General features: G+C 36.9%; 2 protein-coding genes across 3 annotated transcripts; one reads left to right on the forward strand and one right to left on the reverse strand.

The window, feature by feature from the left end:
• Nucleotides 1–1709: 1709 nt before the first annotated feature.
• LOC141643609 (folate transporter 1, chloroplastic) lies at nucleotides 1710–9091 on the forward strand. Of its 2 annotated transcripts, none has more exons than XM_074452824.1 (11): nucleotides 1710–1966; nucleotides 2101–2177; nucleotides 2835–2911; nucleotides 3419–3512; nucleotides 4548–4641; nucleotides 5472–5545; nucleotides 6212–6313; nucleotides 6431–6502; nucleotides 6596–6616; nucleotides 6717–6784; nucleotides 8566–9091. In XM_074452824.1, the coding sequence occupies exons 1-11, from the start codon at nucleotides 1843–1845 to the stop codon at nucleotides 8696–8698; spliced, it is 936 nt and encodes a 311-aa protein (XP_074308925.1). In that variant the 5' UTR covers nucleotides 1710–1842; the 3' UTR covers nucleotides 8699–9091. The 2 variants fall into 2 exon arrangements, with proteins under 2 accessions (XP_074308925.1, XP_074308926.1); XM_074452825.1 differs by having other exon boundaries at nucleotides 1711–1966; nucleotides 6209–6313.
• Nucleotides 9092–10758: 1667 nt separating this feature from the next.
• On the reverse strand, nucleotides 10759–19812 carry LOC141643608 (cycloartenol synthase 2). The gene is made up of 18 exons (XM_074452823.1): nucleotides 19322–19812; nucleotides 17599–17784; nucleotides 17236–17325; nucleotides 16609–16803; nucleotides 16434–16518; nucleotides 16013–16179; nucleotides 15147–15335; nucleotides 14270–14383; nucleotides 13971–14093; nucleotides 13740–13862; nucleotides 13573–13671; nucleotides 13049–13105; nucleotides 12603–12649; nucleotides 12356–12499; nucleotides 12002–12179; nucleotides 11253–11333; nucleotides 11092–11175; nucleotides 10759–10992 (listed from the first exon to the last, which is right to left on the reverse strand). The coding sequence occupies exons 1-18, from the start codon at nucleotides 19517–19519 to the stop codon at nucleotides 10879–10881; spliced, it is 2274 nt and encodes a 757-aa protein (XP_074308924.1). The 5' UTR covers nucleotides 19520–19812; the 3' UTR covers nucleotides 10759–10878.
• Between the last annotated feature and the right edge of the window lie 2079 nt (nucleotides 19813–21891).

The following is a 21891-nucleotide window of genomic DNA, read 5'->3' on the forward strand; positions in this document are numbered from 1 at the left end:
GAAGTATTTTCGACATAAACCTTACATTAATGATACAAAAAGTAAATAACAATAAATAAAGAAGGATTTACACCTCAGACTTACATGTTTGACGAAACGAGATGAACTAAGTTTATGTTTAGTGATGCTCGACTCGAATGTAACGAAAGTGCCCTCGTAAGAGGAAAACGATTAAGATTAGTTAAGTTGATTGATGTGGAGTTGGTCAAACTGGTCGGTCATGCAAACGAGGCTGGTACTTAGAAGGATCCGAGCTTACGTGGTCGAATGTTCAAGCACGTAGACGCCAAAAAGTAAGAACGTGGTCTAGAATGCAAAGGGAGAAGAGAAGGGCGGACACTCGCGTGAGAAATATGAGGAGCGAAGGCTCCTATTTATACTAATCACGTGAAGGAATAGGGTTTTCGGAGAAACTTTGGAAGTGAATCTCGAAAAGATATGAAAAGATACGAAAAAAATACGCAGAAAAGGACCTGGGAAGAGGCGCAGCAGTCACTGGGTCTCTTGGAAGAGGCGCAACACCTGCTGCGTCTGTTCCCAGGTGGTTTCCTCCTGCGGAAGAAAGATTTCCGTGTTTGGTTTATGGAATGACGGGATAATCTTATTTTCCTTAATATTTTGTATGAATATTACGGGAAATACTTTACCAAAGATTAAAAGACTGTGAAAGATTTATAAAATATGAAATAGAAATATCCGGAACATTCCAGAACATTCTGACTCGGGATTTAGCGGTTATCAGAAAATGAAGACGGTTTTAGGCCCGGACTCCAAATGTATTCTAATTATTGTCAAAACGACCGTATCGGCGCGTAGATGACAACTAAGAGGTAGACATCAGTGTTTGAGCAATCACTTGACGATAAACTTACGAACTGTCACAAATCGTTCCGCGTACCAAACATGCGGCCCAATCATCACCGGGTGGTTTGCGGGAGGTGCAGAAATGAGGTATCTACAAAAATGTACTGCGAAAATAAATTACGAAAAAATATTGGATGGTTTCTGTTTTATTATTTGTATAGATAGATATAGATAAATAGAAGATTGTCTACATCATCCCTCCTAAACCTAGGAGTCTAAGACAGGCAAATATGCTAAATGAGACAAAAATAAAATGCCTACAAATTAATTGAATATTCTTATTCTCATCCATTCAAGTAATCTATTATTTAACCCGTTTTAATCTTTATCCGTCTTAATGGTTAAGAGAGACCAATTGAATATACTATGTATATATTAACTGGATCGCTAACGACAATAAGACTAGAGTTGGAAGTGGGCACGCAGGTCATTGGGCTGGCACGCTTCGGCACGGCCTATGGCCCATTTTAGCACGACACGCCATGGATCGTGGGCTGTGCCTGAGCCGTAGTTTGAGAAAAAGACCGTGCCTAGCCCAGGCATGGCACGACATCTTTGACACGCTCAAAATACGAAGAAATAATGCTAAATTGGAGAATTTACATAGGGGGCACGCATAAGCACGACACGACATGACACACTATGGGCCGTGCCTGGGCCGCATTTTCTTTTCACAGGCACGACATAGCATGACACGATGGATTGTGAGCCGTGCCCTAGCGCGATGGACCGATACGAGACACAATCCGACACGACCGACTTCCATCTCTAATTACGACCTGAATCACCCGTTTTCCAGGCCTTCTCATTAGCATGACACCCGCCTACATTGCTTGATCACTCCCGTTACTAAAGAGACACGCTCTAAGGACAAATAAAAAAAAACCAACTACTAACGCCACCAAACACAGATTTAAGCAAAAACGACATCGTATTCTGTACAACTGCAACAGCGGCTGTGGCGGCGGCGGAGGTGTAATGGCGGGAACGTCGCAAAGCGGAGGGAAGTGGCAATGGGAGAACGCCACCGCAGGCGCCGTCGCGGGATTCGCCACCGTCGCAATCATGCACCCTCTCGACGTTGTCCGCACTCGCTTCCAAGGTCCAATTTCTCACTCGATTCCGTCTCAATCATTTGTTTGCCTCCGATTAAAAAAATAAAATAAAAAAGGTAAACAATTGATACATTTTTGGTGTCGTATTTCTGACGTTTATTTATGAAATGTGAATTGACAGTGAATGATGGAAGATTAACGAACCTTCCGAGCTACAAGAGTACTCCGCAAGCTCTCTTTACCATCGCTCGTTCCGAGGTACGGAATTACTACTTATTTGGTTGTCTCAGTCATTTCTTTACGTTTCCGTATGTAAAAGTTACTTATCTTTCCATGTATCAGTGGTCTTTACTCTTTATGTCAAAAGCAAACGTAAAGAATTGATCTGAACGGATGAAGTATTTATCATAGTCGATTGATTAATTCATTGATTGATTTGTTTTGAATTAATGAATTCGGCGTAAATGTTCATTGTTGCATTTGTGCAATGTTGATAAAACAATAAGATTAGCTTAGTCAATTAGCTGCCTGTCTATGGCGAGCTAAGAAAGGGGCGAATGTATGCAACAATATAGAGAGAGACGGTTCTCCAATGTCCCGTATTGCATTGAATGACTTGCTACTTTAAAAAAGGGGACAAAAAAGATAGTTTAATGATTCATTTTGCTCTACTCAATTATAATCTCGAATCAACAATTGAGATATGAGAATGTGGAATGTTGATTACTTGTATGATGGTGAATAAAACTAACGTTTTTTTTTTAAACATTAATAGTTTCCATTGTAAGTCGTAACTTTATGGTAGTAGTAAAATACTTTGATAGTTGCATGAATTTCGGTATTTTCTTGAAAGTGATTAGAGTGGACGGGTCCAGCATTGTTTGATTAAGATTTTACTCTTTTAACTTTTTATAGGGATTGAAGGGGCTTTATGCAGGCTTCTCTCCTGCTGTTATCGGATCATCTGTTGCTTGGGGACTCTTTTTCTTTTTGTAAGTGCATGTTATCTGGCTGTTAGCGTGTTAATCCTTATTCCTTGCTTGGATACCAAAGTACGGGGAAAGGGTAAGGGAGGAAGAGAGGGAGTGAGAGGGGGAATGGAGTGACATCATTTTCCATCTAAGGCTTTTCTGTGCCGAAGGGATTTCATTTTTGCTTGTAGAAGGGAAATCGAGGGATCTATTTTCCTTCTCCTCCTTTACTTTCAACTCAACTTTGCTAACCAAGTAATGGAAAATGTTCCCTCCAAATCCTTCAATCTAAACAAGGTTGCATGTTCGGATATGTTATCCGTTTTGCATTGAACTTTATGTGGAAACTGTTGTTTAACTTTGAGGTCCACTCTATGCCTCCACTTCATTTGCCCAAAGCTGGAATGTTTTGGTGTTGCTAGAGTATTTCTTGTCGAGACTGCCTTTTACCCTCTTTTTCATTTGTCAACCATGCTATTAGAAAGCATGTGCACCTTAAAAGATGCTGATATAGGGGTTTACTGGCAGCTACAGCAGAGCTAAGCAAAGGTATTCTCATAATGCAGAGGAGAAGCTTAGCCCGGGTCTTCATCTGGCAGCAGCTGCAGAAGCTGGAGCACTGGTAAGTGTTAGAAGTTCTGTTCTTGTTGGCTATGAAAGTTTGTTTGTGAAGATAATTGTTTTGCATAACACTACCCGATTCATATGTTAAGCTATAGTCTGGTGGGAGTATCTATAAAGGATCTACCAGAATCTTACGGTCAAATATTCGTGTATTCCTCTACCTTAATCGCCCTCTTATCTCAAAAGAGTGAATAAATAAAAGGATACCCAACAACCACTTTTAAGTATTTGAATCGACAATTAAGACGATGTTTAAGTGGAACTAGTACGCTAAAAAACGTTTGCAAATGGCTGATTTTTTCAATCTTTTCCACCTGGTAACCTATACACAATTAATTAAGAGAAGAATCTAAATAATATCGAGGACATGAATTTAACCAGGTTCATAAAATTGGCTACATCCTCATTGCAGTTGCGCTTGGATTTTATTGATCTCTCTTTAAGGTAAAAAAAAATTGAGTTGAAGGATAACATACTCGAGAGTTAAATACTCTTGTTACTAATTACGGAGTATTTATTATCCTTATTTATCACTCGAGGAATTGAGAGATGCCAATATTTGTTGCTCCTCTTCCCCTTTTATAGCAATTACCCTTGCAAGATATTCAGCGTGAAGCAGCCGTAATTGTTTAATTTCACTACATTGGTCAGCATATTTTCCTCCTCACACCAATTCTTTCGGTTGCCTACAAACGCACAAAATGTTTGATCGTTGATTATGCGCTCCAATAAATGCATCAAAAGGGTTCAACTTAAATAATCACAAACTATTTAAAGATCACACTGGATGCAAGTCTCTAAGAAATTATCGAGCTCTCCTTGACGCACAAGGGAAGGAGTTATTATCGTACTGCATTCTATATTATTTTTTTCGAATTGTACCCTGCGCGGGTCCAACTGTCATGAACAGGAAAGTAAATGCTTGATATTGCATTTAGCAGTCTTTTTTGTGTGTGTGTGTGTGTGCGCGCTCACTTATGCCTTTGGCTTAGAACGTTGGTCTTTTTACTAAAGCATTTGTGTCTCTTTGCAGGTTTCTTTTTGTACAAATCCAGTTTGGCTCATTAAAACAAGACTACAACTGCAGACTCCTCTTCACCAAACTCGTCAATATTCTGGAGTTTATGGTTGGTTTATGATTAACTGTTTCTCATAGTTCATGTCTGATTGGTAACCTTCGACTTTAATAGAACATATGTTTACTGTCACGATTGGTTGGGGGATTTTGTTATCATTGATGCTTCTCAGCTTCTGCACACTTCATGATGCCATTTTATCTTCCAGTAGCAGTTAAGCAAGGGATGCTAGCAGCTAGCCCAGTTAGAGAAGTTCTTAATAGCTATTGTCAATAATAGAACTCAAATTTGTGTGAGATAAAAAAAGGAATTTCACCTTATAATTTAGGACATGAAGAAATGTTCACTCACTTGCTAATCACAGCTCTTTGGAATAATAAATAGTGCATTCTTTATCTTATTTGCTTGTTTTTGGTGGATGTCATACCGAAACTATTGGTTGCAATGTTACTCTGAACTCCTGTAACACAAAGGATCCTTCTGTCCACATGAAATGCTTTCGCTATGACACTCTTGCTTAAGCTCGTGATCTTAGGAAGATCTTGTTTAGTTGTTTTATTCTTATTTTTTCTTAAATTCCAAATGTTCCCCTGAAACCCCATTCGATGCTGGACACTCTTGAGTACTTTGTGTAGCATACTTTGGGGGCTTCACTTGTTAGTGAAGGTCAACTAGGTTTGCTTACTTATGTAATACCCACCTCATGCCAGTTTTTTCTTTGTTGACGACTTGTTCTCCGTTGTACTGAAGGGGAGGTTAAACTGGGTATTGAAAGAAGTCACTTGTGATATGGGACTCCACCTTGGGTTTTGAAATTGTTAATCTATGATTTTTATGGCATTGTTCTTCACTCTAATCACTATTATTTTATGTTGCTTCAGATGCTTTGAGAACCATATTGAAAGAGGAAGGATGGACTGCGTTATACAGAGGAATTGGGCCCAGCCTTTTCTTGGTTAGATTTCACTACTGATTTATGAATTATTCTTCTCCCTTCCCTGATCTTCCCTTAGTTCACTCAATTCGGTGAATCAGCATCCTCCATGTTTATTAGGTGCTCCGGTTTTCTTTGAAATCGACAATGGTTTTAATATTAATGGTGTCATGCACTCACGCTCACGCCTACCCAACTTTTTTTTTATTATTTTTTTATTTTCAGTTTACTGAAATTTTTTGTGTCCTGTATATTTGGTGAAAATAGCTCATGCACACTTTTTGGGAATTTAAGTCTATCTAGTTTTATTTTCTCTGCTGAGTTTATATATAATCGGTCAGTCATAGTTTATATTTTATAAGTCAATTTTGTGCGTATGTTTGCTTATCAAATCTTTATAATTGACTTCACCAAGTAATTTCATGTTCATCAATCTCCCTTGTCTACTCGGAGTCGTATGTATTGAACAGTGTAATAGCTAAAGACAGTTAAGTTAATATGCCTGCTATCCACATAGGACTATAGGAGTATCTTCTGAGGTCAAAACAGAGCCGACATTTTTGATGTTTATCTTTCTTTGCTTTGTCTAAATTCCACAAAGTTATAAAGGCATTTCATCACAATTCCTCGTAAATCAAGTTTGAAACTTTTCTGTGCTCATTTTAAAGTAGACAATGCTTTCAGCAGGTCTCTCATGGTGCCATTCAGTTTACAGCCTACGAGGAACTACGTAAACGTCTTGTTGATTTCAAGTCTGAAAGGACTAAAACAGCCAGTGTTGAGTCCTTGGTAGGTTTTCATTACTTTCCTTATAAGCGTGTTACTACGTAATAAATCTGCTCATCATCTTTCAAAGTGTTTGAATGCATTGTTAAGATTTTTCTGATTTATGTGCACTTGGAACAGAATTCAATAGACTATACTGTTCTCGGGGCATCTTCTAAAGTAGCTGCCACTCTTTTCACCTATCCATTTCAGGTATGCGTATGTTTAAAACTTCAATTTATGCCCTTTATGTCAGTTCTCCAGTTTCAGTCTTTTCATTGAAAGATATTGTGTGTTTTCTAACAGGTCATTCGAGCAAGATTACAGGTAAAATTAGGGTGCAGGGGAACAACAAGTTTTGATTCCTGTGGCTGCGTTTCTTTGATTGACTTTTTCGACTATACATTCTGTTTTAAATATTATGCAGCAACGGCCGAATACTGATGGAGTTCCAAGATATACGGATAGCTTGCACGTGATCAAAGACACTGCAAGGTGAGTTAGAACCTGATTGCATTTCTCTTTTTTTTGGTGTAAAAGGAGCCACAAAAACAATTTCGAGACCGAAGGGATTTAAACCCGAATCCGTTTTTAAAATAATGGTAAAAAATAAAGTATTTGTCGTTTTGGGTCGGTTTGAAAATATTTGTCAAAATGGTGTTCACGTAGGCTTGAGTTTTCAAAACCTAAAACACGGCGTAAACACGCCATTGGCAATGGCGTGTTATAAGTTAGTAAGATCGGTCGTAAAATAAAATAACAAGGCAAGACACGCCACTACGAATGACGGGTTTTATCTAGTAAACACGCCAATGCCATTGGCGTGTTTGTTCAGTTGCAATGAAAACCAAAGCTTTGCTCATAAAGGATACTGTAAAGCCTGCAACTCTTCGAATAAACCAAGTCAAAGGGTAAAAATCAACCATTCTCTTCAATTCATCCTCTCAACCTCAAACTACTTGACCAAATAAAAGTACCATCGCCACAAATCAAAGTACCATGGCAACCATCATCCTCCACTTCATACCTCCATCTACTGTTAACTTCCACAACAAATCAAAACACCTTACCTTTTCATAAATCCGGCCACCAGACCAAGATGATGGCGATTCGAAATGGTGATTGATGTCGATTGGTGCCTGATATCAAGTTTTGGGATCCGAAAATTGGCAAGAGGAGATCGGCTGGTGGTTTTGCTTGTGGTTTATTTAGGGGAGGGGCCATGGTGGCTCGATTGCGTGACGGTGAGTGATCGAAGGTAGAATTGGCCCTCAACGTCTTAATCATCACTTCAAGCTCACAAATGACAACAACATAATAGAGAAATTCAAAGGGGGTGGAAAAGTGGTTTTTGATGGGTAAGATCCAATCTGAGACAATAGTAGAAGATGAAGAGAAGTGAGAGATTTATTTATTTATGCATCAGATTTTAGCGTCTAAATACCAAATACACGCCATTTGCAATGGCGTTTGTGTTATATTAGACACGCCGGTCCGAATGGCGCGTCTGTTTTGCTGCACTTTCTATCAGTCTAACACCCTTTAAACACACCATTAGTAATGGCGTGTTTATCCCGTGTTTTAGGTTTTGAAAACCCGAGCCTACGTGGACACCATTTTGATAAATATTTTCAAAACCGACCCAAAACGACAAATACTTTATTTTTGAGCATTATTTTAAAAACGGATTCTTTAAACCCACAACACAAGTGTCACTCTATGACTGTCATACTTAGCTTACATCTGCATTAAGTGCACCCTGTATTTCTGAAGGATTCTAATATTTGCTACCCGTTGAGATGAAAATACGCACCTTCTTGCATTCAGTATAGTAGGATAGTTTCCGTAGTGGCTTAAAGGCTCTTGCCAAGAGGAGGGTAAAGGAGTCCGAAGGTGGATGTATACAATCTTATCTTTTGTTGAAAATACGGATAAAATGTTCAGAATGGCACATAGTTAAATTTTCGTATAGAATTGTATGGCTTGCTGCTACCTCATATCCTAAATTTAAAATTTGCTTAAAGGCTTTCGTAGAGAAAAAATGAGTCGGGAGATGAAAACACGTATAAAATGTTTAGACTAGCCCATAGTTAAAATTTCGTCTAGAATTATATGGCCGACTGAAGTGCTACCTCAGTCCTCATATCCCAAACAATTTTTGCTTAAATCATCATATCTCAAAGTGCAAGAATAATTATTGTTTTAGCTCCGTCAATGACAGAAATTTTAGACTTTTTTAAAATATTCGCATTTATTCTATTTCATGAAATGTGCAGGTATGAAGGTTTTCGTGGCTTCTATAAAGGTATCACAGCTAACCTTTTGAAGAATGTACCTGCTTCCGCAGTAACATTTGTTGTGTATGAGAATGTTTTAAAGCTGTTTAAAGTGAATAGAAAGAAAGATTAGATATCTTCCATTCATTCATTCGTTCGTTCATTATTTGTCACACCTTCGCTGTGTTGTTTGCCCTTATTCAACAATCAAAACATAGGAGGCGAAGGCAAAGGGAATGCTCTCGATGTATAAACAGTTCAATAGTTTCCATGTTCAACCCGCTAGGTAGTGGTTTTATACGGGAAGTTGTGTTTCCCCTCCAGTGGTCGTCTTCTTTAAACAAGTTGTAAGGGCTTCGGTTTTTGACTATTGGGAATGAAAGAAGCCAAACTCGGGATGAGTGTACTGTGTACATATTAATTTGCCTTAGTACATTGGAAGTTGGAACTGGCAAGGTCTTGCCTTCATGGTAGATTGGTAGGATGCTCTTGGTTAACATAATAATGATTTTCCTTCAATTTTTTATTTTTTTTGCGGAAAATTTCCTTCAATTTTTTTTGATTTACTAAAATTGTTACATTTCCCTTTATGCCATAAAAATGAAAATCTAGTCGACTATTTTTGTCAAAAGCAAAAAGAACAGTTAAGAAAGTCGAATAATATCGCTAGCCTCCAACACATTCATTGATTTGGATCTGTATCGTTCATGCTTAGTTTACTCTTATATGCGATGGTTCAGCCATTACCTCCACTTACCAGTTACCACCATCGTTGCTGCTACAACTATTACCTCTCTCCAGTTACCACCATCATTACCGTTCCAATTACTGCCAGTGCACCCCCAGACGATAACCCTCTTTCACGCTGACCACTATCAATCAAGATCGCGCGCTACCACACTTGGAATCATCATACATCTTTTTGTCAGCCCTGGCAACTAAAATAATACAATCCTCTGTTTCAGCGTGTTCTTTCAACTTTCGAAAATGAGGTGAGATCATCTGCCCCACTTTTGTCTCATATTGTGTCCTACTACCTTAATATTTTAACACATCACACCTCAATAATAAAAATGGTAATTATATATACCAAAGTATTGTTTTTTTTTTTTTTATAAGGAAAGGAAACTAAGTTGAATGAAATTCAACTTATAACATCCTCACGGATGTGAACGGTAAAGAAAGTCGAAACTTTTAATTTACCAAATAAAACATAAAATAACTAATAGAGATAAAAGGAAAGGCAAAAACTTCAAACCCCAAACTCAAGAAGATAGACAACAAACAAATCCAAAATCAGAACTTACGAAACTGATGAAAAATGCAAAGAGAAATAAATTTCAGATCTATGGACAAGATGCTGGGAAAAGAAGATTTATGATATCAAATCCTCCAATATTAACACTGTTTTGCTAAAATCAATATAGGATATTAAGACTAAAAAAAATAATTTCTAGTTCAATTCTGGAGTTAAAACCATTATTCTTAAGATCTATGACTAAAAAGCTCTCCTAGGCTAAGGTGGAGAGCAATTAATGTCAAATCTTAGATTAGGTAAACTCAAGAAAAGTGATGGAAGAAATTTCTAATAAGAGAGATGAAGGAAAGTTGAGACATAAAATGGGACACGAGATTTACATTGTTCGAAAATATGTAGGGAATTTTGAGAAATGGACGAGCGGAGCGCCACTTTTGCATTTACATATTGTAAAACCATAATTAGAACTGTACATGGAAACTCTTGTATCTTTATTTTACTTTTATTTTTCGTAAAGGAAACTTTTGTATTTCAAATGTGCTATAGATTGACAATTAGATGGTATGAGCTACTTATAGGAGACTTGTTTTAGGCTGGGTAAGAAAACAATCAAGGGGTATGAATGTACGATAGAGAATCGAGGAGCGAAGATGTACGGAAACATAAGCGCTAGGCGATGGGTGGAAGCAGCGAAGGTCGTTAAATGGGTTAAGGTGTCGAAAATGGCAGAAGTCAAGGGTAATCAATAATGGTTAGAAGACCTGATCAAAGTGACATGGAATCATGGATTATGATGTCGACATTGTATTGTAAAAGTGTCGTTCTTTTCATGTTGCCGATCAGAGACCAACGGCCACTTTTGCTCAGGCCAATTTGACGCAGAATGGATCATTGTCTACTCTGGCCAATTATATGTCGAAAGTAGAGAAATTTGGTTTTAGAAAGAATTTGTTTTTGATTTTATACATGAATACACCGAACAATCTGCTTGCACAACGCAGTTTTGTGCAATACAAAGCAAATTTTCGAAAATTGTTTCAAACAAATGGCAAATCTCATGGAGTATTAAGTACTCGAGTGCGGTATTCGCCAAGTGCCCAGATCGGAAAGATATTTCTGTATGCAGCATAAGTGATCATACAGTTCTTGTTGAACACCCCCATGATCTCCTGTTAACACCCACAGGAGAATTAGCCGAATTTCCACATGTTTGGGAGCAAAAGTAGGAATGGGAAAGAATGACGAAACAAATACTTGTAAAAGATTACCTGTTGTGGGAAATCCCCATTTTCCATTTGGGAATTGATCAGCAATTTCGCTGCCCGGTGTAATGGTTCTGGATCTCTTTCAGCCTGAACGCAGAAGAAACGAATAATGAAGACAAAGATATGGAAATTTCTATAGGCAAAATTGATGTTCAAAAGTTAACCTGTCGAGCATCAATAAGAGTCAACAACGCCCATGATGTATTCACCAAATGAGCTGTGTTTCCCTCAATATTTGTATACACCTGAAAAAGGAATACTTGGTGAAAAATTGTAAGGTAAATCACAAAAGGCAAGTATTAATATATGGACTTGATGCTGTCAAAAAAAAAATATATATGGACTTGCACTACAATGCAAAAATATTTGGCAAGAATACGGGCAACGATACTTCGCAAAACTGACCGACTCGAATAACATGTTCTTTTAGACCCAATTTCACTTTCACCCATACAAAATAACCCGAAACATCATATTGACACGAACTGACCCATGGCTGACTCAAACTTTGTTGGATCTAGCAGAAACCTGACCCCAAAATGACCCAACCAATATTAGGAGTCAACCACAAATGTCTAATAAATTAAATTGACGTCCAGCTACATAACAAATTGAAAAAAAAAAAAAAAAATGGAATAAGACTCAAAATGACCCAACTGAATTTTGTATGACACGACTGGCTCCCGACTGGAATGACCTACCATGGCACTTCACTCACTTGAAAAGAACAAAAACAACTCCGAGAAGCTAACAACATTGAAAATAATAGCACTAGTTAGAACGGAACAGTGCAAAATGAGCAAACACCGCCATAAATATCATACGAGAAAGATGCCAATGACCTATGGAATATTGTTCATTCAAGAATTATGACATCAAATTTTTATCTCTAAATGTTAGCCTGAAACTCAACCTTGTCCTGACATGAAAGGTAGCTTTCTCCCCAGCCACCTGAAGGGAGTTGTTTAGACAACAGAAAGTCACAGGCTTTACGGATTGCTGGACATGTGTCATAGTTCCTGCCAGTTGCAACCAAACCTTTAACCCCAAACCATGTCCCATATGTGAAGCAAACTCCCCATGACCCATACCTGGAAAATGAATGTCAGACACATCAGTCTTTTTGTGAAGCAACAAAAATAGAAAGCGTTGAGATGATGGTGGCACATCAAGCTTAAGTAACCATAATATAAGTAACAAACTATAGAGATTACGTAAACTAAATTGTGAACGGGATAACAAGCGATAAAAAGAAAAACAAACTAACCATGAACCATCTGCTAATTGTATCCTCTCAATAAACTTTGCAGCCTCTTTGATGCACTTCTCTATTTCTTCTCTCCGATGACCAGGATACAATTTTTTGAATGATACAAGGGCTTGAATGGCAGCTGACGTACACTCAACATAACTATAAAAAATATAAACTTGCAATAAGCAACTAAGACAACCAAAACACCCAGCTTGATGACAACCTCCAAATTGATATGAAAGCTAAGGACTTCATAACTTACGGATAATCAATAACGATGTCACCAAAAGTTTCAGCTGGGTTAATTAGCTGAAACAGAGAGGAAACACAAATTAATCAGATGGCCTCTGATTCAGGATACAAGGGTGTTGAAAAACTTATAATAACATGTGCATTGACGAGAGGGACGGGGTGGGGGCAGGGATTTTATACGAACAAATATTGTGTACAGCACAATAAAAGGCTTCTGCCTATGGCAGGGTCGGGAGGTAAGATGACCGATGTCTTAGCTCTTTTTCGATAGAACACAATCAAGACCAAAGAGAGATGCTACGAATCGTAGAATACATATTACCAAAGAGAGCAAGAAAAATCTGTCATCTAGATCTTTAAAAAAACGTCTGTAACAGGCACCACAACACATGCCGAAAAGCGCAGAAAAAACAAAGTTTGCAAGAAACTAACAGGTAAAACACAAAGACACTTCACCTCTAGCCAAGGGTAAGATCGTGTTAGTTCATATGTAGCCAACCCTCCATCGGCATTCTGCAATTACATGAAGAAACAGAAATATAAAGAACACATAAATATATAGAAAGAAAAGGTAAATTATATCAGAAATGTGTGTGGGGAATTGGAACGATCTACACATTGGTTTTTCAGTACTTCCATGAGGGACAGAGAGCAAATGAAATACTGAACCAAATTAACCCGACTGGTGAAACAACAACAATTTATAGTCTAGACCTGGCAAACAGATCAGATCAGGGTTCAGGTTCATTTAACCTTTATGGGTCATCACACTTCAACCTAAACTCGATCTATTTAATATGTGTCATGCATCAAGAGTCAAGACCCAAACCACACTATTTGAAGAAAGAATACAACTAAACAGAAGTAACAGAGTGTGGATGTCTTCTCGTGCAATAGAACGGGAACTATGTGAAGAAAGAGTACAACGAAATAGAGGCATGAACAATACTTGGTTATTAGAGAAGCTCCATATAAATTACCTGCAAAGAAAGAATAACGTTCACCGCATCATATAAGCGCTTCACTTCTATAGGCTCGCCAACTATTTGTGAGGGAAGTTTCGAGAGGGAGAGAGCAGCCTGCATAAAAATAAATTAGACCAGGAAAGCTATGTTCAAAATCAAATTTAAGTTTGCTATATCTTTACTTTCAATCCTTCTGCTGTACAATCTGAGATGGGCCACCCGTGATCTGCAGTTGAAAACGGCCAAGCACCTTTAGAAATATGACGATACCAATAATTCAGATCACCAGGGCAATCTTCAGCAACCTTCATATCAAAGAAATCCGTCAAAAGTAGAGATGAGAAGAGATCCAAATTATCAGGAGCAACAAAATGACCATTATCACGAAAACAATCAGCAAAACCAAAAACTACCTGTGAGTTTTTGATGTATGTGTGTGCTTTTCTAACAGTTGTGTCATATTCTTCAAAAAGATTTGTTGATATAATGGCTTGAACAGCAAAGGAGGTGTCCCATAACTGACTGCCATTATAACCCTGCATCAGGCAATTAAGGTCCATAAATCAGAAAAGAAATAGTTCTATTGGTGTCATGTCGAGACACTCCAAACATGTTCTCAAGTCTTCAACCTAACAGAAACCTTACCTGCATTTCCAGAGCAACATAACAAAAAAAATCAACACAAGAGCAGGAAGCAAATCAAATGACAGACCTGCATTTTCATGCCATCTTCAGCTAGCCAAAGATAATCATTTACACGGGGAAGATGAAGCTTGAAAGCCTCTGAGTTAGGATCTTCTGCCCAGCAACAGAGCATATTCAGCACCTACATGCAATTATTTTCAAGCATCAAATTTAGGAAGAAGGAATATAGGTGTCATCCTAAAGGAAATTTAATGTAAAATTAAATCAGAGCATCTGGGGCATAGGCCTTGTTCTGGTTAGTACAATTAGTCTAGCAGCATTCTGATTCAGGCCTTCTATTAAGAAGATTAAAGACGAGAACTGGGTATGCAATTATAAAATCTATTTTTCCCAAGTATTACACTACAGTCATGGGTCATTTGGAAACCATCTACATGTGTCTCTAACACATCTTTAACACAAGGGTAAGGCTGCATAGATAGCTGCTCTGACTCCTATAGAGCACTTGCTACCTGGAGCAGAACCTGCTCAACCAAAAGCCAAGGTGGCCTAGGTTTTTTTCACATCATGTATTGGACACAACAGTCAAGGATATGGATACAGAACCGCTACGTAATCAATCATTACCCATACAATACTTCTAAATGAGATAGAACGGGAGAAACGCAAGACAAAAGTAGAGAAAGATGCTAGTGTATGAAGTGATGAGTATGAGTTGTAATAATCAAACAACTCACTATTTCACATCAACTGAGATATTAAATCTTGCAGACTTATAATTAAATATGTGCCTATTGCTCACAATCATTCCAGCTTAAACGGCTAATAAGGCATAAGGTATTAATTCAAAACTTGCTCACAGTCCCTACCAAATACATGTGTATCAAGTACTCATGTATAATCATCTTCACAGATGAAACAATAAATGAGTCGTTTTGCCGAACCTTGTTCACGGGCCCAATGCATATGTATCGAGTGTTCTCGTCTTCATAGTGTATGTGCTCCATAACAGTGGTAAGGGCCTTTTCCCTCAACCTTTTACCCGGCCACCGCAACAAAATAGGTTCAACAACCTTGTGAAGCGATGCCCAAAGGATATCTTGAACTAATGGGTGAGGATAGTACAGATCTTCCTGCACAAGAAAGTAACAAATCTTCTGAGACACATGCTGACGTAAAAAAAGTACACCGGGATAAGAATTGAAAAAGTAGGAGGATGTGATAAAGATAAGCATGCTTCATTTTCTAGTATGTTAAAAGGCAAGATGGATCTTTTCTCATCAGCATCAGAGAACGTGTTTTTCTACTTTTATTATTCTGGCTAATTGAAAGCATGGCATCGTGAATGGGTGGACTACAAAGGCCCTACTCGAAGTCCCAGATCTGGGTCAAAACCCCAACCCCCTTCGTTATAATTTCAGTTGATTTAGTGCTGGGACATATACCTTTATGCTTCTATTTTCTTGCTCCTAACCTTCTTCCTATAGGATAGAACATATAAAGAAGTCTATGACAGATAACCTGCATGACTAATATTACTCTGATCTGCTTGAGATGGTGAGAGAATTTTAAATTCCAATGGTTAACAGTTCCATTGGAACGTGGAAGTTATTGCTGTAAAATTGTATCAACAGAGGCCCATGTCTTGGCCTAACTCTTTCAGTCTATACTTTATTGGAAGGCGTGGTTTCTTGACATGGAAAAGCTTTCAGTTTAACTGTTCTTTAGCCTTCACAGATATCCTACCGACAATGAGGTCATAGCTACACACTTTGAGACTTGGTCCAAAAAGTTATTGACAGCTAATCACCTTTGCACATTCATTGCGGGCTCGATCCCAATCTATTTCATGATATGGCACATTGAACAACTCCCTTCGAAGAGACAGAACAGTCGGCGTAAGAGGCCCCACAAATCTCTTCCCATAAAGGTATGACATTGGCAAGTAAACCATCCGACAGTGACACCACATTCTTCCTGTAAAGTCCAAGACACTGCCCGTATTTAGACAGCTAAAAAGACAACAAAAAATGTGAAAGTAATCAGGTTTGCGGAAGTCATATTCAACAAAGAATTGAAAAGAGACACCATGTGAGACAAACCAAGTTTATCTAAATGTTTAAAGAAGATGAAGAGAAATAACAGAAGGAGGCAGATCATGGTTTCACAGACAAAAAGTGTCGGCTTACAATGCGAAGAAATTGGAATAAAATGCGTAGGCTGAGTGTAACCTGGATGGAATGGAAGCATATATGGTAAAAGCCATATCTCAGGAGGTAGTGGGTTATTGCCAGTCCATTCAAATACCCCAAGCACCTGCCAAAATCATAAATCAAATACATCAATTAAGTTAAGCCTAGAACTAAGGTCGCCGGTCAGGAAGGATAGAAAGATAACGGACTAAACTGAAAGCCACATTTTCCCCCATGATGTGATTGCAGTAGCACTTCCATGATCCAGAATCCACCGGCGTCCTTTCTCCATTGCTCCATCACCATCGCTTGCTCCCTCACCCAACAACCTTAAAGTAACATATGTCAAGGCAGTACCAAACATGGTACTATGTCCTTCAATATGCAAACCCCATCCACCATCTTTGTTCTGCAAGCATACACTAATGTTACAAAATGAACATTGAGACAGAAGAATATTCTTTCAGCCGCTCTATTTATGCCATATCCACATAAAAAAAACAGTGATGCTTAATCAAGAACACTTAAAGACACTTTTTTCTTCACTCTATTGTCTTAAAATTGGTTGTTTAACACTTTTACCTGAATTCCTTTGATTCAAAACAATGTTTTACAAATTCACTGCCCGAATTGGCTATCCTGTTTGACTTTCGCACATTCAGACTCATATTTGATCATTCTTCACTTAAATAAGGTTACATTGGTCATTTTCTCCACCATCTTAAATTCCTAATTCAGGCGCACATAACTACGATGACAACCTTTAAAGTGTTAATGTCTCAGGAATGAAGATATAAAATAGGGAACAGAAGAAAAGCAATTTTTCCATAAGCTTTCTTACCTGATGGTTGTAGAGATAACGGCACATTTCACGTTGATGTTCTTTTGATAAGACTGCACTTAGAGCTCCAGTCACTGATAAAGCAATAACCTGATGAATAAGTAGATATGAAAAATCTTCATTGATCACGATTTTTATTCAATTACATACAGTCAATGATAAGACTGTTAAGTGTTAATGGGTATCAACTCACCAAAAGAAGAATACAACAACATAATGTCTACGCCTCAAAAGGCTCTCGCCTATGGGTCCCCATAATCACCATCATATTTCAAAGCGAGATGACCAAAAAGTCAATCCAAAGTTAAAAGAACTTTAAAAAAATTAAAACAGTAATAAAGGTATGTAGTAGAATTTAATTACCAAGCCAGGCATTAGAAACATCGGGCCACCATAATCACCAGGCCAGTGCCCATCATGTGCCTGGATTGTTGAGTAATAGCTGATAGCCCTTCTCAGAGTGGTCGTAATAACTTCCTCTGTTACATCATCGTCATCCTTCACTTTAACTTGAGGTAAGACCGCACTATGTGGATTTTCCCTAGCGAACTATAGTTTGTAATTTTTTTTTAAAAAAAAAAAAAACGAAAAATAAAAGATAAAATTAGATAGGTTATTCAGTTATTGTCATTCGCTCGCATTATTATATTCAGCGAAAAAGCATGTCAAGTGCCAAAGCCAAATAGTAACACCAAACTAAGATATGCAAGCAATCAGGAAATCGCAACATAGCCACACAACAAAATTCGAAGACACTTCAAATCCAAATTCAACTAAGTAAAAATATGCATTTGTCACTCAATAGGATGACCTGCATTCAAATTCGAATAGTTTCACGAGTGAAGCTGATGATCCATCAGCACATCATCTTCATTTAATTTTTTCTTTTAGTTCTAAACGGTCAAATTAATTGACCAAAACGAAAACTTTTAAGAATTCATTTCATAGATTTTTTTTTTCCCTAAAAAAATGTTTTTATCTAGTAAACGCCACCAGGGTTTTTACGACTAGCAAGTGAAGTGTATCAACCCATAACTTTCATAATCCGGCTTGGAGATACAGCCGGAAATCAACTTCCACATTCCCATAACAAAGACGGATTTAAATTCCGTCATTTAAATTCTTATCTAATCGAAGATTTTTGATCCGAACCTTCTCATCTTCTCTCTCTCTTAGTAAATGAACTGATTACATCAGTCATATCACTTTTTTCCACCATTTCATTCCATCACTAAACATGACATCACACAAAATTTAACATTGCATCATTGTAGCATCTCACTTCCAAAAAGTTGAAACTTTAAATCCAACACACATCCTCTCCGTTTCTTCTTCTCTCGATTTCCTTCCATTTCCTTTTTAACGGTCCGGATCATATTTTAGAACGATCTAATGGTGCAAGTAATTGATGAGATAAAAGAGGAATAATAATAATTCCTCCTATTCTAAATAACTCTCCCTATTTCATTTTTCGTCTATTCACAATACTCTTCATATTTCCTTATTTGGCAAACTTTTATACTTATTTTAATCACCCCACCCCACCCCACAACAATACCCCACCATACTCATACAATATTTATTTTAATCACTTTACCCCACAACAATACTTATTTTAATCAAACAATACTTTCCCTCTCCCCAATCTCATACCCCAATACAATACTTTATCATATAATACTCCCCTCCCTTAATTCTCGTTCCCTCCATGAAAGGGGAGGGTTATTAAAAATAGGAGGGAGTATGAAATGGACAAGAAATGGAGAGAAGCTGATCCTTGCTCCTTTAAATCATTCAGTAATTATTGCGTGAGACGATCAGTGTCTTATTCTAGAATTTGGGTAAATCATAACAAGACAAGTTAACCCCATCATAATAACATGACATGATCCAACACACTAGCACACCACACCTTTTCATTACATACGAAACGGAATTAAATATTACTCCGTCTCGTATATTTTAAACAAACGTATGGAAATGAAATGAATGGAACAGTAACAAACTACCGAATTATAACCAATCACTCAAATATTAATTAACTGATAAAACATCAAATACAATAAAAACAAGAGAAATAAAGAACCTGAATTCTCATAAGTAAATCAGAACTATGTTTGTTATCGAAACGATTATTACGAAAGATCTGACGAGCATCTTCAATCTCACGAAGTTGATCAGGAGTACCAAGATCTGGATCATACTCCCAAATTTGTCTACCTACATGATTGTTCAATGTCCTTAACCATGGACTATTCCCTTCTGCAATCTTCAACTTCCACATTTCCTAATTCACAATTCAATTTCCACAATTTCTTTGATCAATTTTTGTAAGATCATCAATTTCAACTTGGAATTGACGATTTTTACTGTGTTGTTCGTGAATTCCGATCTATGGATTTGATTGTTCAATTATTAATTATTAATATTAATAATGTGATGAATTTTAAAGGATTTTGAGTGTATATATATATCTGAGATTTATGAATGGAGAGGATGAAGTAGTGGGCAACTGAGGTTGGACTATATATTAACGGCAGATTATACTCATTTGGCATTCACTACAGGCTACAGCACAGAGTATTACGTGTGGCCCAGTTTCGCAATTTAATAGTACCTCACTCGTTAAAGTTACATGATGTGGTACGGAGTGTTTGTGGTCTCGACTCCCGTCTTTTTAATAAACTACTTTTAAACTCATGAAATTAAACAATAAGAAAAAGTGTAAAAGATGATTAAGTATAGTATCAAGTCATATTTAAAATTTTACGTTGATTGGTCTTATTTTAAACAAAACCTGACTTTGATTTTAATTTAAATAAAGAAATTTAATTCCGCAAGGCTGTAAGGCGGAGCGAATCCGGAAAGATTGCCTCAGTTCGGATTGTTCTCTGCAACTCGAGAACATGCGTCTACGAAGAAAAAAGTTCCCACGGAGCAGGAAGACTTTCTTGGAGACGAAACTTATTCTATGGATTGAGTCTGGCAGTGATGTTAGTTAAGTCCACTACCTGGGGCTTGTCTTGCTTGAGAACCCGTTTGGAACAAGATGGATTTTCCCCTGTGAGTCACTCGAATTCTAATATTTATCATTCTTTCATGAGGACCACAAGGGCCTTCCTAACCCAGCTTTCGGTTATACCCCAGCTTACGAATAAATCTCAGGATTCGACCTACATATGCTGTGAGGCTACCACTCCTTAACGTGACCAATACATATCTATCTATCTATCTATATTATTAAAGGAAACTTTTTTCAAGCGATTTCATTGGCTACAGCTTTTTGAAACTACCTAAAGTATTTATTAATAAATTTATATCTAGAGATAATAATTAACATGTAAAATTATCTTATCCCAACCGTATAGTAAAAAATTCTGTCACAATTCTATCCTCACAGTTGTACAAACTGATAGAAACGTGGTTGTATACATTGCAAATTCCTAAACTAATTAGAACACTACTTAATGGCTCCTTATAAATATAATACAACTTCATTAAATTTGGTCCATATGTAGTTTTGCTCGTAACTTTGTTTCTTTCTATGGAATTTGTAGTGTAACTAGTTTTGTGGCCCGTGAAATTCACGGGATGTTTTGTTTCTACCGTAATATTTTTAGTGATTTAATATCATAACATACTACGATCAACTCAACTTACGATTTTTATGTTTTAAGTTAGAACTTCTTAGGGTTGTATAAAGTCAGTTAATCTTTTGTACAACAGTTTAATTGTTACACAAAACTATAATATTGTCAATGAGAACCCTCGCTAATTATTAGATATTAAAATTGTATCAACAATTCAGGAAATAAAATAACACACACGATTAGAATTGTTATGACAAAACTAACATTTCACACCACCCATAATATTGTAGTTAATAAAATAATAAATTGCGAAACTAAGAACAACAATTACATCATTAAGGCATAATACTTTATATATTAAAACAATATTATACAAAATTGTATGTCATCTCTCCAAAAATTTTCACCTTTAGCCATATACTTCAAAATATGAAGTACTTTGGGTATTTGCACCCATCGCAACCCCCACGTAATTGATATGTTCTTTAGATTGTCATACTTAAATACCATTGTTTCCTAAAATTTCAATTACATAACCTTTGAAAAATGATATAACCATTACAAATACAATGTATTAATAATAAAAATTATAATTAAAAGAGACAAAAGACAAAAATTAAGGTTAAAGCTCATTCACCTAATGTTAGCGTAGAATTTAGAGATGGGTGAGGGATTACGAGCTTCTCGTCGAATATGGTGGCTAAAAAGAAAAATTATTGGATCAATACAAAGATTTATGACTTGTGGATACATAATACCATTTAAAAGAAGTGATTGAAAATCCATACAATTCATACACATAATATAGTTGATGGTTGTGTAGAGTGTTAGATGATGTATATATATATAAAGATGGATTGTTGGGATTAGAAACCCAAAAGATGGGAGTGATTAACAAATAACTTCTTCAATTATATACATTTAGTGTAATTTATGAACATGCACTTATCACTCCAAGTTAATGTCATCAAGAGTTAACACATAAATTGGTTGATGAATGGTTTCGTTTTTAAAGGGAATAATTTAAATATTCTTAGAAATAGTTGAGTTAATTTTAATTTGTTAT

The sequence above is a fragment of the Silene latifolia genome, chromosome 2 (genome assembly GCF_048544455.1).
Source record: "Silene latifolia isolate original U9 population chromosome 2, ASM4854445v1, whole genome shotgun sequence".
NCBI classification, from domain to species: Eukaryota; Viridiplantae; Streptophyta; class Magnoliopsida; order Caryophyllales; family Caryophyllaceae; genus Silene; species Silene latifolia.